At 45.6% G+C, this 18,249-nt stretch overlaps 1 protein-coding gene across 1 annotated transcript in view; it reads right to left on the bottom strand.

The window, feature by feature from the left end:
• LOC138851801 (sacsin-like) overlaps positions 1-17,607 on the bottom strand; it is a gene marked incomplete at its 5' end in the record, with an annotated part of 51,228 nt that extends 33,621 nt beyond the window's left edge. The window contains one exon of the mRNA XM_070081277.1: positions 17,497-17,607. Coding sequence (XP_069937378.1) covers positions 17,497-17,607 — 111 coding nt within the window. The remainder of the gene's footprint in view (positions 1-17,496) is intronic.
• Between the last annotated feature and the right edge of the window lie 642 nt (positions 17,608-18,249).

The following is an 18,249-nucleotide window of genomic DNA, read 5'->3' as shown; positions in this document are numbered from 1 at the left end:
GAGGAGTAGATGTAAAACAGAAAGAGACAGGCGCTCCCTTTACAGGCGACGGAAAAGAATAACAGAGCGGCTAAAAGAGGTCAATATATCTGAAATGCGTAGGGAGACACTGGTCAGAGAAATAGCAAGCATCGAACTTAAGCTAAAAGAATCCTTTAGGAGTCAGGAATCGCGGGAAGAACTAAAAGCCATAAATGAAATCGAAAGAAACCCAAAGTATTTCTTCTCCTATGCCAAATCAAAATCGAGAACAACGTCCAGTATTGGGCCCCTACTTAAACAAGATGGGTCCTACACAGATGACAACAAGGAAATGAGTGAGCTACTCAAGTCCCAATATGACTCAGTTTTTAGCAAGCCGCTAACCAGACTGAGAGTCGAAGATCAAAATGAATTTTTTATGAGAGAGCCACAAAATTTGATTAACACAAGCCTATCCGATGTTATCCTGACGCCAAATGACTTCGAACAGGCGATAAATGACATGCCCATGCACTCTGCCCCAGGGCCAGACTCATGGAACTCTGTGTTCATCAAGAACTGCAAGAAGCCCCTATCACGAGCCTTTTCCATCCTATGGAGAGGGAGCATGGACACGGGGGTCGTCCCACAGTTACTAAAAACAACAGACATAGCCCCACTCCACAAAGGGGGCAGTAAAGCAACAGCAAAGAACTACAGACCAATAGCACTAACATCCCATATCATAAAAATCTTTGAAAGGGTCCTAAGAAGCAAGATCACCACCCATCTAGAAACCCATCAGTTACACAACCCAGGGCAACATGGGTTTAGAACAGGTCGCTCCTGTCTGTCTCAACTATTGGACCACTACGACAAGGTCCTAAATGCACTAGAAGACAAAAAGAATGCAGATGTAATATATACAGACTTTGCAAAAGCCTTCGACAAGTGTGACCATGGCGTAATAGCGCACAAAATGCGTGCTAAAGGAATAACAGGAAAAGTCGGTCGATGGATCTATAATTTCCTCACTAACAGAACACAGAGAGTAGTCGTCAACAGAGTAAAGTCCGAGGCAGCTACGGTGAAAAGCTCTGTTCCACAAGGCACAGTACTCGCTCCCATCTTGTTCCTCATCCTTATATCCGACATAGACAAGGATGTCAGCCACAGCACCGTGTCTTCCTTTGCAGATGACACCCGAATCTGCATGACAGTGTCTTCCATTGCAGACACTGCAAAGCTCCAGGCAGACATCAACCAAATCTTTCAGTGGGCTGCAGAAAACAATATGAAGTTCAACGATGAGAAATTTCAATTACTCAGATATGGTAAACATGAGGAAATTAAATCTTCATCAGAGTACAAAACAAATTCTGGCCACAAAATAGAGCGAAACACCAACGTCAAAGACCTGGGAGTGATCATGTCGGAGGATCTCACCTTCAAGGACCATAACACTGTATCAATCGCATCTGCTAGAAAAATGACAGGATGGATAATGAGAACCTTCAAAACTAGGGAGGCCAAGCCCATGATGACACTCTTCAGGTCACTTGTTCTATCTAGGCTGGAATATTGCTGCACACTAACAGCACCTTTCAAGGCAGGTGAAATTGCCGACCTAGAAAATGTACAGAGAACTTTCACGGCGCGCATAACGGAGATAAAACACCTCAATTATTGGGAGCGCTTGAGGTTCCTAAACCTGTATTCCCTGGAACGCAGGAGGGAGAGATACATGATTATATACACCTGGAAAATCCTAGAGGGACTAGTACCGAACTTGCACACGAAAATCACCCACTACGAAAGCAAAAGACTTGGCAGACGATGCACCATCCCCCCAATGAAAAGCAGGGGTGTCACTAGCACGTTAAGAGACCATACAATAAGTGTCAGGGGCCCGAGACTGTTCAACTGCCTCCCAGCACACATAAGGGGGATTACCAACAGACCCCTGGCAGTCTTCAAGCTGGCACTGGACAAGCACCTAAAGTCAGTTCCGGATCAGCCGGGCTGTGGCTCGTATGTTGGTTTGCGTGCAGCCAGCAGCAACAGCCTGGCTGATCAGGCTCTGATCCACCAGGAGGCCTGGTCTCAGACCGGGCCGCGGGGGCGTTGACCCCCGAAACTCTCTCCAGGTAAACTCCAGGTAAATCCAGAAAGGGCAATAAGTGGAGAGAGTAGCATAATTGGGAAAGATAAATGAGACTAAATTTGTGCCTACACGACGGATCTTTCAACCACACCCCCCCCTAACCCTCCCTCCCTCACACACAAGCACACACACACAAGGGTAGACACACACACACACACACACACACACACATACACACACATACACACACACACATACATACACACATACATAAACACATACACACACACACAAACACAAACACACACACACACACCACACACACACCACACACACACCACACACGCACACACCACACACACATGCGCACACACACACACGCACATACACACACACACACTCGACCCCTGCAACCACAAATAGGTGAGTACAAATAGGTGAGTACACACACACACCCACACTCATACACACACACACACACACACACACACACACACACACACACACACACACACACACACACACACACACAATGCACACTGCAATGGATCAGAGAATACCTGACAGGGAGGCAACAACGAGTCATGGTACGTAATGATGTATCACAGTGGGCACCTGTGACGAGCGGGGTCCCACAGGGGTCGGTCCTAGGACCAGTGCTATTTTTGGTATATGTGAACGACATGACGGAAGGGTTAGACTCAGAAGTGTCCCTGTTTGCAGATGATGTGAAGTTAATGAGGAGAATTAAATCTGATGAGGACCAGGCAGGACTTCAAAGAGACCTGGACAGACTGGACACCTGGTCCAGCAAATGGCTTCTCGAATTTAATCCTGCCAAATGCAAAGTCATGAAGATAGGGGAAGGGCACAGAAGACCACAGACAGAGTATAGGCTAGGTGGCCAAAGACTGCAAACCTCACTCAAGGAGAAAGATCTTGGGGTAAGTATAACACCGAGCATGTCTCCGGAAGCACACATCAATCAGATAACTGCTGCAGCATATGGGCGCCTGGCAAACCTGAGAACAGCATTCCGATACCTTAGTAAGGAATCATTCAAGACACTGTACACCGTGTATGTCAGGCCCATACTGGAGTATGCAGCACCTGTTTGGAACCCGCACTTGATAAAGCACGTCAAGAAACTAGAGAAAGTACGAAGGTTTGCAACAAGGTTAGTTCCAGAGCTAAGGGGAATGTCCTATGAAGAAAGATTAAGGGAAATCGGCCTGACGACACTGGAGGACAGGAGGGTCAGGGGAGACATGATAACGACATATAAAATACTGCGTGGAATAGACAAGGTGGACAAGGACAGGATGTTCCAGGGAGGGGACACAGAAACAAGAGGCCACAATTGGAAGTTGAAGACACAAATGAGTCAGAGAGATAGTAGGAAGTATTTCTTCAGTCATAGAGTTGTAAGGCAGTGGAATAGCCTAGAAAATGACGTAGTGGAGGCAGGAACCATACACAGTTTTAAGACGAGGTTTGATAAAGCTCATGGAGCGGGGAGAGAGAGGGCCTAGTAGCAACCGGTGAAGAGGCGGGGCCAGGAGCTAGGACTCGACCCCTGCAACCACAAAAAAATAGGTGAGTACACACACACACGCAAATACAACAGGCCTAGTGTCTAATCGACATGTGCCTAGGACAAAATGGTAACTAACTAACACACACACACACACACACACACACATACACACACACACACACACCCTCCACCACTTGACACAAACACTTGACACAAACACGTACCACCCCTTCCCTAACCACCTCACCTTAGCCACCTACCCCTCCCCCAAACCACCTAACCCCTCCCCAAACCGTCTAACCCCCGCCCAACTACCTCCCTCCCTCCAATAACCATCCTCCCCCTCCCCCATAATCATCCATCCCCTCTCTCCCCCAAACCATCTAACTCCCTCCCCCAACTATCTCTACCCCTCCAACAACCATCCTCCCCCTCCCCCACAACCATCCATCCCCTCTCCTAACCATCTATTCCCCTCCCCCTAACCAGGATGAGGACAAGGGGCTCCAAGGACGAATCTGAGAGGGAGGAATGGGAGGTAGAGCTCAAAAAAAGGGAGGAAGACTGGGGAAGGAGACTAGATGAGCTGGAAAGGAAGATGGAAGAGAGGTTAGCAGCAGAATGCAGAAGGTGGAAGCAACAGGCCACAGCAGCAGAAATCAAGATAGAGAGATTAGAAGAGGAGCTGAGACATCTGAAACAGCACAGAGACAAAGATATTACAGAAGTAGCATCGGCAATGGCTACATCGAACACAGACAACAGGTCCGAAGGAAGAATGGAAACTAAACTGTATGCAGAGGTCCTGTCAAACCCACATGGGGCCAAAACAAAGACAGGGAGCACACTAGGACAGAATGAGAGGTTGGAAGACATTGAAGGAACTAGGACATGTGCAAGGACCTTACCAGATACCTGTGGGGGCCAGGAGCAGGTGAGCAGGAAGGATAAACCAAGAAGCATAGGGGCCATAACTAGGGAAGGGACTGAAGGAAGGAACACTCCACGGGAAGGAACTAAAACACATCAGAGGATGCAATGGGAGTCACAGTGGGAGGTGGAAAGGGAGAGATCCGTGTTTGTCTATAGGCTAGACGAAGCTAAAGGGGAAACTTATGATGAAAGAAAGCAGGAGGAGAAAAAAGCGATTGAAGATATCATGAAGGTGATAGGCGAGGGGGACATGACCCAGGTGGCAAATTTTCGGAGAATTGGGTGGTTCACAAAGAAAAGGAATCGGCCTCTCAAAGTAATTTTCAAGGCAGAATCAACCCGAACCATGATCCTGCAGGAGAAAGCAAGGCTGAGAGGCAAGCAGGAGTTCCGGAGTGTGTTCCTCGACCGAGACAGAACACAGGACGAAAGGAAGACAATGAAAGAGAGTTCAAAAACGAAAGGAGAAATGGGAGGAAATGAAAAAGGAGAGCAGAATAACCCAGGATCAAATGGAAGGACAAGCGCACCCCCCAGAAACACCTGCAGAAGGACTCCAGCCATGACAACCCCAAGGCAACTGAACAATCCAAACCAACCATCACACACCGATCCCTCTGTTTCCACCCCCCGCACCACAGTTACAGTATTAGAACAGAAGTTGAAGGTTTGGTACACAAATGCAGATCGATTAACGAATAAACATGAGGAATGGCAAGAAAGAATCAATGAGAAGTCCCCAGACATCATAGCAGTTACAGAAACAAAACTCATGGAGACAATAACAGATGCAATCTTCCCACCAGGATACCAGATCATGAGGAAAGATAGAAGGGGCAGGGGGGAGGTGGGGTTGCTCTGCTCGTAAAAAACAGATGGAAATTCGAGAAAATGGAAGAAATAGATGAGAACGGAGAAAGAGACTACATAGCAGGTACACTTCAGTCTGGGGAACACAAAGTGGTCATTGCAGTGATGTATAATCCACCACAGAACTGCAGGAGGCCAAGAGAGGAATATGAAGAGAGCAACAGAGCAATGGTGGACACACTTGCTGAGGTGGCAAGAAGAGCTCACTCCAGCAGAGCAAAGTTGCTGGTTATGGGGGATTTCAACCACAGGAAGATTGACTGGGAAAACCTGGAGCCACATGGGGGTCCCGAAACATGGAGAGCCAGGATGTTGGACGTGGTGCTGGAAAACCTCATGCACCAACATGTTAAGGACACTACCAGAGTGAGAGGGGAGGATGAACCAGCAAGATTGGACCTTGTGTTCACCCTGGGCAGCTCAGACATTGAGGACATCAAGTATGAGAGTCCCCTAGGAGCTAGCGACCACGTGGTTCTGTGCTTTGATTACATAGTAGAGCTGCAAGTGGAGAGAATAACAGGAGTAGAATGGGAAAAGCCTGACTATAAAAGAGGGGACTACATAGGGTTGAAGAACTTCTTGCAGGAGGTCCAGTGGGACAGAGAACTGGCAGGAAAGCCAGTAAATGAAATGATGGAATATGTAGCAACAAAATGCAAGGAGGCAGTGGAAAGGTTCATTCCCAAGGGCAACAGTAAAAACGGGAAGACCAGAACGAACCCCTGGTTTACCCGACGGTGTAAGGAGGCAAAAACAAAGTGCAATAGAGAATGGAAAAAGTACAGAAGGCAGAGAACACACGAAAATAGGGAGATCAGTCGCAGAGCCAGGAATGAGTACGCACAGGTAAGGAGGGAGGCCCAGCGACATTATGAAAATGACATAGCATCGAGAATCAAGACTGACCCGAAACTGTTGTATGGCCACATCAGGAGGAAGACAACAGTCAAAGACCAGGTGATCAGATTAAAGACAGAAGGTGGAGAACTCACAAGAAATGATCAGGAGGTATGTGAGGAGCTGAACAGGAGATTTAAGGAAGTTTTTACAGTAGAGACAGGAAGGGCTGTGGGAAGACAGCACAGAAGGGAACATCAAGAGGGAATATACCAACAAGTGTTGGATGACATACGAACAACTGAGGAGGAGGTGAAGAAGCTCTTAAGTGACCTTGACACCTCAAAGGCGATGGGACCGGACAACATCTCCCCATGGGTCCTTAGAGAAGGAGCAGAGATGCTGTGTGTGCCTCTAACCACAATCTTCAACACATCCCTTGAAACTGGGCAACTACCTGAGAAATGGAAGACAGCTAATGTAGTCCCCATATTTAAGAAAGGAAACAGAAACGAGGCACTAAACTACAGACCTGTGTCTCTGACATGTATTGTGTGCCAAGTCATGGAGAAGATTATCAGGAGGAGAGTGGTCAAACACCTGGAAAGGAACAAGATTATAAATGAAAACCAGCATGGGTTCATGGAAGGCAAATCTTGTATCACAAACCTCCTGGAGTTTTATGACAAGGTAACAGAAGTAAGACACGAGAGAGAGAGGGGTGGGTAGATTGCGTTTTCCTAGACTGCAGGAAGGCCTTTGACACAGTTCCCCACAAGAGATTAGTGCAGAAGCTGGAGGATCAGGCACACGTAAAAGGAAGGGCACTGCAATGGATAAGGGAATACCTGACAGGGAGGCAGCAACGAGTCATGGTACATGAAGAGGTATCACAGTGGGCGCCTGTTACGAGCGGGGTCCCACAGGGGTCAGTTCTAGGACCAGTGCTATTTTTGATATATGTGAATGACATGATGGAAGGAATAGACTCTGAAGTGTCCCTGTTCGCAGATGACGTGAAGTTGATGAGAAGAATTAAATCGGATGAGGATGAGGCAGGACTGCAAAGAGACCTGGAGAGGCTGGACATGTGGTCCAGTAACTGGCTTCTCGAATTCAATCCAGCCAAATGCAAAGTCATGAAGATTGGGGAGGGGCAAAGAAGACCGCAGACAGAGTATAGGCTAGGTGGACAAAGACTACAGACCTCACTCAGGGAGAAAGACCTTGGGGTGACCATAACACCGAGCACATCACCGGAGGCACACATCAACCAAATAACCGCTGCAGCATACGGGCGCCTGGCAAACCTGAGAATAGAGTTCCGATACCTTAATAAGGAATCGTTCAAGACACTGTACACTGTGTATGTTAGGCCCATACTGGAGTATGCAGTACCAGTCTGGAACCCACACCTGGTCAAGCATGTCAAGAAGTTAGAGAAAGTACAAAGGTTTGCAACAAGGCTAGTCCCAGAGCTCAAGGGAATGTCGTACGAGGAAAGGTTAAGGGAAATCGGACTGACAACACTGGAGGACAGAAGGGTCAGGGGAGACATGATAGCGACATACAAGATACTGCGGGGAATAGACAAGGTGGACAGAGATAGGATGTTCCAGAGAGGGGACACAGGGACAAGGGGTCACAACTGGAAACTGAAGACTCAGACGAGTCACAGGAACGTTAGGAAGTATTTCTTCAGTCATAGAGTTGTCAACAAGTGGAATAGCCTAGCAAGTGAAGTAGTGGAGGCAGGAACCATACATAGTTTTAAGAAGAGGTATGACAAAGCTCAGGAAGCAGAGAGAGAGAGGATCCAGTAGCGATCAGTGAAGAGGCGGGGCCAGGAGCTGAGTCTCGACCCCTGCAACTACAATTAGGTGAATTAGGTGAGTACATATCCAGACTCACACATACACTCCCCCCCTCCCCACTGACATCTAACTCCTTCCACTGATCCCACCCCTCCCTCTTTCACTCTCCCCCTCCCCACCTCTCCCTCCTTCTCCTTCTCCCTCTCCCTCTCCCACTCACCCACTTGATTCTCCCTCCTTCCCACTCCCCATATTCCCCCCTAAATCCCCCTCCCCACTCCTCTCCCACATAGCCACTGTTCCTCCTCTACCTTCCCCCCCCCCACACTCTGACGTACACACTACTAACCTAACACACAGAATTACATAGGTTTCCCACTCTGAGGCAATCAGGATAAAACAAAAATGGGTTGCCAGAGAACAGGAAGAAATCCCAAGGGTCAGGAGGTAGAAGCTGCAAAGGAAGATTGGGCAGCAGAGCTCATAAAAAGGGAACATGAATGGGAAAAGAAACTACAAGAATTGAGCATGAGAATGGAAGAGAGGATAGATATGGAAAGCAGGAAGTGGGAGGTGCAAGTCAAAGCAGCAGAGGCTAGGATACAGAGTTTAGAAGAGGAACTGAAAAATCTGAAACAGCCTAAAGAACTAAAGAACATTTTGGGATTGACATCAGAGACTGCTTCCTCAGTCATAAATAAGGGGACGGTAGGGAAAGAAGGAGCAAAACTGCATGTAGAAGCTCTATCAGAGGAGACAGTAGTAAATGAAAAAACTAAGCTCTATGTGCAGGCCCTAACAGACCACAGCAGAGCCCAGGGAAAGCCGAGAAGGGAAAATGACAGGCCACTGAGCCCAAGTACATTAGCTAGTGAAACTGAAGAAAAGAAACCTGAAATGGAGGAAATCAAATTGAATGAGGGGATACGCAAGGATATGCAGTTAGAGAATGAAAGGGGGAGGTCAGTCTTTGTGTATGGGCTCCAGGAAGTTCAAGGGGGAAACATATGAAGCAAGAAAACAAGGGGAAAAAATAGCAATAGAAGAAGATGACATGACCCAGCTGGAAAATTTTCGGAGAATAGTGGGATTTGTAAAAAAAAAAGAATCCAGCCAGTGAAAGTGACCTTCAAGGCAGAATCGACTCGAAACAGGATCCTGCAGGAGAAAGCACGCTTAAGGGACATGCCAGAATACAGGAAGGTGTATCTCGACTGAGACAGAACACAAGAAGAAAGGCAGAAACTGAGAGAGATGGTACAAAGGCAAAAGGAAGAAAGAGAGAGGATGGAGAAGACAGACAGGAAATCCCAGACCCAGGAAGAACAAATACAGCCTCCCTCACAACTTCCTATAGAAGCCTCCCAACCAGGTCAACCCCAGTGCAACCAAACACTCTAAACCAAAACACCCATGCCACATCCAATGCCCCCCACCCACTGCATTACAAACTCCACCCCCACAGCAACCACCCATAGTTCCTTATCAGGTCTCCCACTTCCCCAACCCCAATGTACCTCCCAGACCACAGTCTTAGAAAAGAAGCTGAAGGTGTGGTATACAAAAGCAGATGGAATAACAAATAAGTATGATGAGTGGCATGAAAGAATCAAGGAGACATCCCCAGACATAATAACACTCACAGAAACAAAACTCACAAGAATAATAACAGATTCAATCTTTCTATCCGGAAATCAAATCCTCACGAAAGACAGAGGGAGGAGAGGGGGAGGAGGAATTGCACTGCTCATTAAAAACCAGTAGGGTTTTCAGAAAATGGAAGGAATGGATGGCACGGGCGAAAGGGAATACTTAGTAGGAACAATCCAGTCTGAGGGACATAAGGTGATAATTGCAGTAATGTACAACCCACCACAGAACTGCAGGAGGCCAAGAGAAGAATATGACGAGAGCAACAGAGCAATGGTCGACACACTAGCTGAGGTGGCCAGGAGAGCACACATGGGGGGAACAAAGTTACTAGTTATCTGTGATCTCAATCACAAGGAGATTGACTGGGAAAACCTGGAGCCCTATGGGGGTCCAGAAACATGGAGAGCCAAGATGATGGATGTGGTACTGGAAAACCTTGTATTCACCTTGAGTAGTTGTGACATACAGGACATCATGTATGAAAGGCCCCTGGGAGCTAGTGATCATGTGGTTCTGTGCTTCGACTATATAGTTGAGCTCCAAGTGGAGAGAGTAGCAGGAATAGGTTGGGAAAAACCAAACTACAAAAGGGGGAACTACTCAGGCATGAGGAACTTCCTTCAAGACATTCAATGGGAGAGGGAACTGAGAGGAAAACCAGTACAAGAAATGATGGACTATGTGGCAACAAAATGCAAGGAGGCAGAGGACAGGTTTGTTCCCAAGGGAAACAGAAATAATGGGAAGAACAGAGCGAGTCCTTGGTTCACCCAAAGTTGTAGGGAGGGAAAAACTAGGTGTACTAGAGAATGGAAAAGGTACAGAAGACAGAGAACTCAGGAAAATAAAGAGATTAGTCGAAGAGCCAGAAACTAATATGCACAGATAAGAAGGGAGGATCAGCGACAATATGAAAATGATATAGCATCGAAAGTCAAGACTGACCCGAAGCTGTTGTACAGCCACATCAGGAGGAAAACAACAGTCAAGGACCAGGTAATCAGACTGAGGAAGGGTGATGGGGAGTTCACGAGAAACGACCGAGAGGTATGTCAGGAGCTCAACACGAGATTTAAAGAAGTATTTACAGTGGAAACCAGTAGGACTCCAGGAAATCAGAACAGGGGGGTACACCAGCAAGTGAGGTACATATAACCAAGGAGGAGGTGAAGAAGCTGCTATGCGAACTTGACACCTCAAAGGCGGTGGAACCAAACATCTCTCCATGGGTCCTTAAAGAGGGAGCAGAGATACTGTGTGTGCCATTAACAAAGATCTTCAACACATCATTTGAAACTGGGCAACTCCCTGAGGTATGGAAGATGACAAATGTAGTCCCAATTTTTAAAAAGGGAGACAGACATGAGGAACTAAACTACAGACCTGTATCACTAACGTGTATAGTATGCAAGGTCATGGAGAAGATCATCAGGAGTGGTGGAGCACCTGGATAGAAACAAGTGTGTAATTGACAACCAGCATGGTTTCAGGGAGGGAAAATCCTGTGTCACAATCCTACTAGAGTTTTATGACAAGGTGACAGAAGTAAGACAAGAGAGAGAGGGGTGGATCGACTGCATTTTTCTGGACTGCAAGAAGGCCTTCAACACAGTTCCCCACAAGAGGTTACTGCAAAAGCTAGAGGATCATGCACACATAACAGGAAAGGCACTACAATGGATCAGAGAATACCTGACAGGGAGGCAACAACGAGTCATGGTACGTGACGAGGTGTCAGAGTGGGCGCCTGTGACAAGCGGTGTTCCACAGGGGTCAGTCCTAGGACATGTGCTGTTCTTGGTATATGTGAACGACATAACGGAAGGGATAGACTCAGAAGTGTCCTTGTTTGCAGATGATGTGAAGTTAATGAGAAAAATCAAATCAGACAGGACTACAAAGAGACCTGGACAGGCTAAACGCCTGGTCCAGCAACTGGCTCCTTAAGCTTAACCCTGCCAAATGTAAAGTCATGAAGACTGGGGAAGGGCAAAGAAGACCGCAGTTGTTGCTGGTTGTCAATTATACACTTGTTTCTTTCCAGGTGCTCCACCACTCTCATCCTGATGGTCTTCTCCATGACTTTGCATACTATACACATTAGTGATACAGGTCTGTAGTTTAGTGTCTCATGCCTGTCTCCCTTTTTAAAAACTGGGACTACATTTGCCATCTTCCATACCTCAGGGAGTTGCCCAGTTTCAATTTATGTGTTTCTAAAGATCTTTGTTAATGGCACACACAATATCTCTGCTCCCTCTTTAAGGACCCATGGAGAGATGTCTGGTCCCACTGCCTTTGAGGTGTCAAGTTCACATAGCAGCTTCACCTCCTCCTTGGTTATATGTACCTCATCCAGCACTTGCTGGTGTACCCCCCTGTTCTGATTTCCTGGAGTCCTACTGGTTTCCACTATAAATACTTCTTTAAATCTCGTGTTGAGCTCCTGACATACCTCTCGGTCGTTTCTTGTGAAGTCCCCATCACCCTTCCTCAGTCTGATTACCTGGTCCTTGACTGTTGCTTTCCTCCTGATATGGCTATACAACAGCTTTGGGTCAGACTTGACTTTTGATGCTTTGTCATTTTCATATTGTCGCTGAGCCTCCCTTCTTATCTGTGCATATTCATTTCTGGCTCTTCGGCTAATCTCTCTATTTTCCTGAGTTCTCTGTCTTCTGTACCTTTTCCATTCTCTAGTACACCTTGTTTTTGCCTCCCTACACCTTTGAGTGAACCACGGACTTGTTCTGTTCTTCCCATTATGAACAAACCTCTCCTCTGCTCTTTGCATTTTGTTGCCACATAGTCCATCATTTCTTGTACTGGTTTTCCTCTCAGTTCCCTCTCCCACTGAATGTCTTGCAGGAAGTTCCTCATGCCTGAGTAGTTCCCCCTTTTGTAGTTTGGTTTTTCCCAACCTATTCCTGCTACTCTCTCCACTTGGAGCTCAACTATGTAGTCGAAGCACAGAACCACATGATCACTAGCTCCCAGGGGCCTTTCATACATGATATCCTCGATGTCTGAACTACTCAAGGTGAATACAAGGTCCAGTCTTGCTGGTTCACCCTCTACTCTCTCTCACTGGTAGTGTCTCTAACATGTTGATGCATGAGGTTTTCCAGTACCACATCCATCATCTTGGCTCTCCATGTTTTGGAACCCCCATGGGGCTCCAGGTTTACCCAGTCAATCTCCTTGTGATTGAAATCACCCATAACTAGCAACTTTGCTCCCCCCATGTGTGCTCTCCTGGCCACCTCAGCTAGTGTGTCGACCATTGCTCTGTTGCTCTCATCGTATTCTTCTCTTGGCCTCCTGCAGTTCTGTGGTGGGTTGTACATTACTGCAATTATCACCTTATGTCCCTCAGACTGGATTGTTCCTACTAAGTATTCCCTTTCGCCCATGCCATCCATTCCTTCCATTTTCTCAAAACCTCACAACTCCTCCTCCCCCTCTCCTCCCTCTGTCTTTCCTGAGGATTTGATATCCAAATGGAAAGATTGAATCTGTTATTATTCTGGTGAGTTTTGTTTCTGTGAGTGCTATTATGTCTGGGGATGTCTCCTTGATTCTTTTATACCACTCCTCATACTTATTTGTTTTTCCATCTGCATTTGTATACCACACCTTCAACTTCTTTTGTGGGAGGTATATTGGGGTTGGGGAAGTGGGAGACCTGATATGGAACTATGGGTGGTTGCTGTGGGGGGTGGAGTTTGTAATGCAGTTGGTGGTGGCATTGGATATGGCATAGGTGTTTTGTTTTAGAGTGTTTGGTTGCACTGTGGCTGACCTGTGTGTGTGTGTTTGTATGTATATATAGCCTAAACTGCACTGAACCTTTCTTCAGTTTAATTACACCAGCATTAAAATTTATGCTCTGAAGTGGTATATATATATATATATATATATATATATATATATATATATATATATATATATATATATATATATATATATATATATATGTATATATGTATACATGTATATATATTATAGGTAGTAGGTTGGTAGACAGCAACCACCCAGGGAGGTACTACCGTCCTGCCAAGTGAGTGTAAAACGAAAGCCTGTAATTGTTTTACATGATGGTAGGAAGGTAGTAGGTTGGTAGACAGCAACCACCCAGGGAGGTACTACCGTCCTGCCAAGTGAGTGTAAAACGAAAGCCTGTAATTGTTTTACATGATGGTAGGATTGCTGGTGTCTTTTGTCTGTCTCATAAATATGCAAGATTACAGGTACGTCTTGCTACTTCTACTTACACTTAGGTCACACTACACATACATGTACAAGCACATATATACACCCCCCTCTGGGTTTTCTTCTATTTTCTTTCTAGTTCTTATTCTTGTTTATTTCCTCTTATCTCCATGGGGAAGTGGAACAGAATTCTTCCTCCATAAGCCATGCGTGTTGTAAGAGGCGACTAAAATGCCGGGAGCAAGGGGCTAGTAACCTCTTTTCCTGTATATATTACTAAATGTAAAAGGAGAAACTTTTGTTTTTCCTTTTGGGCCACCCCGCCTCGGTGGGATACGGCCGGTGTGTTGAAAGAAGGAAAGATATATATATATATATATATATATATATATATATATATATATATATATATATATATATATATATATATATATATATATATATATATAGTATATAATTATTGTAACCACAGAACAAGTGGTACTGATCAATAACAACACTGCACTAGCCAAGGAGTCGAGCCCCTGCTGTTTCGGCCCGCCTCATGGTGAGAAAACGCATGATGCTTTAGACCACTAGAACACACAATTCTTAACAATGGTGCATCCAGCCAAACTAGATGCTGTACCCACCATCGAAGGACATACAGTGGTGTGGACGCCTCTGAGCTAATTTCATTCTACTCCCTGATTGTGTACTAGCTCAAGAAGCAGTGAGTACAACATCTAGCTTGGATTGGTACACCTGTAAACAGAACACAACTTCATATTAATTGTAATATAGCCATGGCAATAGCTATAATATAGTAATAGCTATACAGTTATGGGAAAAAAACAAGAGTATTAATGCATTATTTGTGAATAGACACCCCACTTCACAAAGGGGGCAGTAAAGCAACAGCAAAGAACTACAGACCAATAGCACTAACATCCCATATCATAAAAATCTTTGAAAGGGTCCTAAGAAGCAAGATCACCACACATCTAGAAACCCATCAGTTACACAACCCAGGGCAACATGGGTTTAGAACAGGTCGCTCCTGTCTGTCTCAACTATTGGATCACTACAACAAGGTCCTAAATGCACTAGAAGATAAAAAGAATGCAGATGTAATATATACAGACTTTGCAAAAGCCTTCGACAAGTGTGACCATGGCGTAATAGCACACAAAATGCGTGCTAAAGGAATAACAGGAAAAGTCGGTCGATGGATCTATAATTTCCTCACTAGCAGAACACAGAGAGTAGTCGTCAACAGAGTAAAGTCCGAGGCAGCTACGGTGAAAAGCTCTGTTCCACAAGGCACAGTACTCGCTCCCATCTTGTTCCTCATCCTCATATCCGACATAGACAAGGATGTCAGCCACAGCACCGTGTCTTCCTTTGCAGATGACACCCGAATCTGCATGACAGTGTCTTCCATTGCAGACACTGCAAGGCTCCAGGCGGACATCAACCGAATCTTTCAGTGGGCTGCAGAAAACAATATGAAGTTCAACGATGAGAAATTTCAATTACTCAGATATGGTAAACATGAGGAAATTAAATCTTCATCAGAGTACAAAACAAATTCTGGCCACAAAATAGAGCGAAACACCAACGTCAAAGACCTGGGAGTGATCATGTCGGAGGATCTCACCTTCAAGGACCATAACATTGTATCAATCGCATCCGCTAGAAAAATGACAGCATGGATAATGAGAACCTTCAAAACTAGGGAGGCCAAGCCCATGATGACACTCTTCAGGTCACTTGTTCTATCTAGGCTGGAGTATTGCTGCACACTAACAGCACCTTTCCAGGCAGGTGAAATTGCCGACCTAGAAAATGTACAGAGAACTTTCACGGCATGCATAACGGAGATAAAACACCTCAATTACTGGGAGCGCTTGAGGTTCCTAAACCTGTATTCCCTGGAATGCAGGAGGGAGAGATACATGATTATATACACCTGGAAAATCCTAGAGGGACTAGTACCGAACTTGCACATGAAAATCACTCACTATGAAAGCAAAACACTTGGCAGGCGATGCACCATCCCCCCAATGAAAAGCAGGGGTGTCACTAGCACGTTAAGAGACCATACAATAAGTGTCAGGGGCCCGAGACTGTTCAACTGCCTCCCAGCACACATAAGGGGGATTACCAACAGACCCCTGGCAGTCTTCAAGCTGGCACTGGACAAGCACCTAAAGTCAGTTCCTGATCAGCCGGGCTGTGGCTCGTACGTTGGTTTGCGTGCAGCCAGCAGCAACAGCCTGGTTAATCAGGCTCTGATCCACCAGGAAGCCTGGTCACAGACCGGGCTGCGGGGGCGTTGACCCCCGGAACTCTCTCCAGGTAAACTCCAGGTAAAGTCAGTACCTTACCGGCCAGGCTATGGTTCGTACATCGATTTGCGTGTGGCCAGCATTAACAGCCTGGCTGAGCAGGCCCTGATCCAATGCCAAGCCTGATCATGGACCAGGCCACGAGGACAATGACCCTCGGAATACCCTCCATGTATACTCCAGGTATTGCAATGCTCTTTTGTTTACACATGGATGTGAGAGTAGCAGAGGGTGCATCAGCCGTTTTAATCGAAGCCAGGCTGGGAGAAGCTGCTCTTCTGGGCAAAGTGTGAGTTGCCCAGAAGGTAAGACATATAACAAAGTTCTGATGCTCTCTCAATAGTGCCACAGGGTTACTACACTGTATAAAAACACTGGGCAAAGGCAACCAAGAAGGAAAATATGAGTACTTGTCTTCAGACAGATGACCATTGAGATCCATGTCTCTATCCCACAATACAGGTGGAAACATTGGGTGTATATATATACTGGCGTCCCTGGTAAAGGGTTTTAACTGAGTTCTTGGGGTTAGCCGAGCCAATATTTTGACACAAAAACGTGGCACTATTTGATTTTGGCATTAGCCGATGACGCCATTACACAAGGGTCCACTGTACTTGGAAAATCCTAGAGGGATTAGTACAAAACTTTCACACAAAAAATCACTCCCTATGAAAGCAAAAGACTCGGCAGGAGATGCAACATTTCCCCAATAAAAGGCAGGGGCACCAAAAGTACACTGAGACAACACAATAAGTGTCCGGGGCCCAAGACTGTTCAACTGCCTCCAGGCATACGTAAGGAGAATTACCAACAGACCCCTGGCTGTCTTCAAGAAGGCACTGGACAGGCACCTAAAGTCAGTACCTGACCAACTGGGCTGTGGTTTGTACGTCAGTTTGCATGTGATCAGCCAGTACTGCCCTTCACCAAATTGTAGCATTCTCATACTGTAAACTACTAGAAACTACTTTTGAATCATGCTTCATAAAAAGCATTTTTGAAAATATGAATATGTTCTTGTTTGTATAGATTCACTTATAATTAACAGAACTACTGTAAAACTCTGATAAATTTCATTAGTGTTGTAGTCAGTAAGCCATTAAGTCGGCCCATAATGCCTAGGCATAATAGAGGCTCTCTTTGCACTGCAACCCATTATTATAAATACATAATCTCAATGTACTACTTGCAAATAAATAAATAAATTTGAATTTGAATGGACAAAACTATTCTATTTACCTTAAGGAACTTCTGGACAGCATTATGTGCTCTGGGACACTGAACTTTTCGTGTGTCATGCAACACCTCAACAAGTGTTGCTCCAGCATCTTCAGCATTTTGCACCAATTCCTGTAAAGTAAGATTTTAATTTTATGTCATTATCAGTGTGATTTAGTTGTTTTAGAGTACAAGCCACTGTGCACTAAAATTTACTGTTTCTTCATACATCAATTTATTACCGAACTTCTTTATATTTTTTACCCTAAAGTCACAATACACAAAGCTCTGACCTTAACCTGGATTTAAAAACTTCTTTAAAGACAATAAGATTAAGCATTTTCATCCATTTGTTAGAACAAAAGTTCAGATTCTCTAAATGATGTCTTGCAAAAAAACGTGTGGAGCCATGAATCTTGTGAAATGTAAGCAAATATACCTGGAGGGGGTTTCGGGGCTCAACGCCCTCACGGCCCGGTCCATTACCAAGCCTTGTAGTGGTTCAGGACCTGATCAACCAGGCTGTTACTTCTGGCTGCACCAAGTTGACATACGAATCACAGACCAGCTGATCAGCCTTTCTTGAAGACAGCCAGGGGTATATGTATGCTGGGAGGCAGATGAACAGGCTTGGGTCCCTAACACTTATTGTGTAGTCTCTTAGTGTACTCATGGTAACCCTGTTTTTCACTTGGGGGATGCTGCATTTCCTGCCAAGTCTTTTGCTTCCGTAGTGAGAAATTTTTGCATGCATATTTGGGACTAGTGTCTCTA

This window comes from Cherax quadricarinatus, unplaced genomic scaffold, assembly GCF_038502225.1.
Source record: "Cherax quadricarinatus isolate ZL_2023a unplaced genomic scaffold, ASM3850222v1 Contig2168, whole genome shotgun sequence".
Taxonomy (NCBI): domain Eukaryota; kingdom Metazoa; phylum Arthropoda; class Malacostraca; order Decapoda; family Parastacidae; genus Cherax; species Cherax quadricarinatus.
Note: the sequence above shows the minus strand (reverse complement) of the source record. Positions and strands in the feature narration are given on the sequence as shown.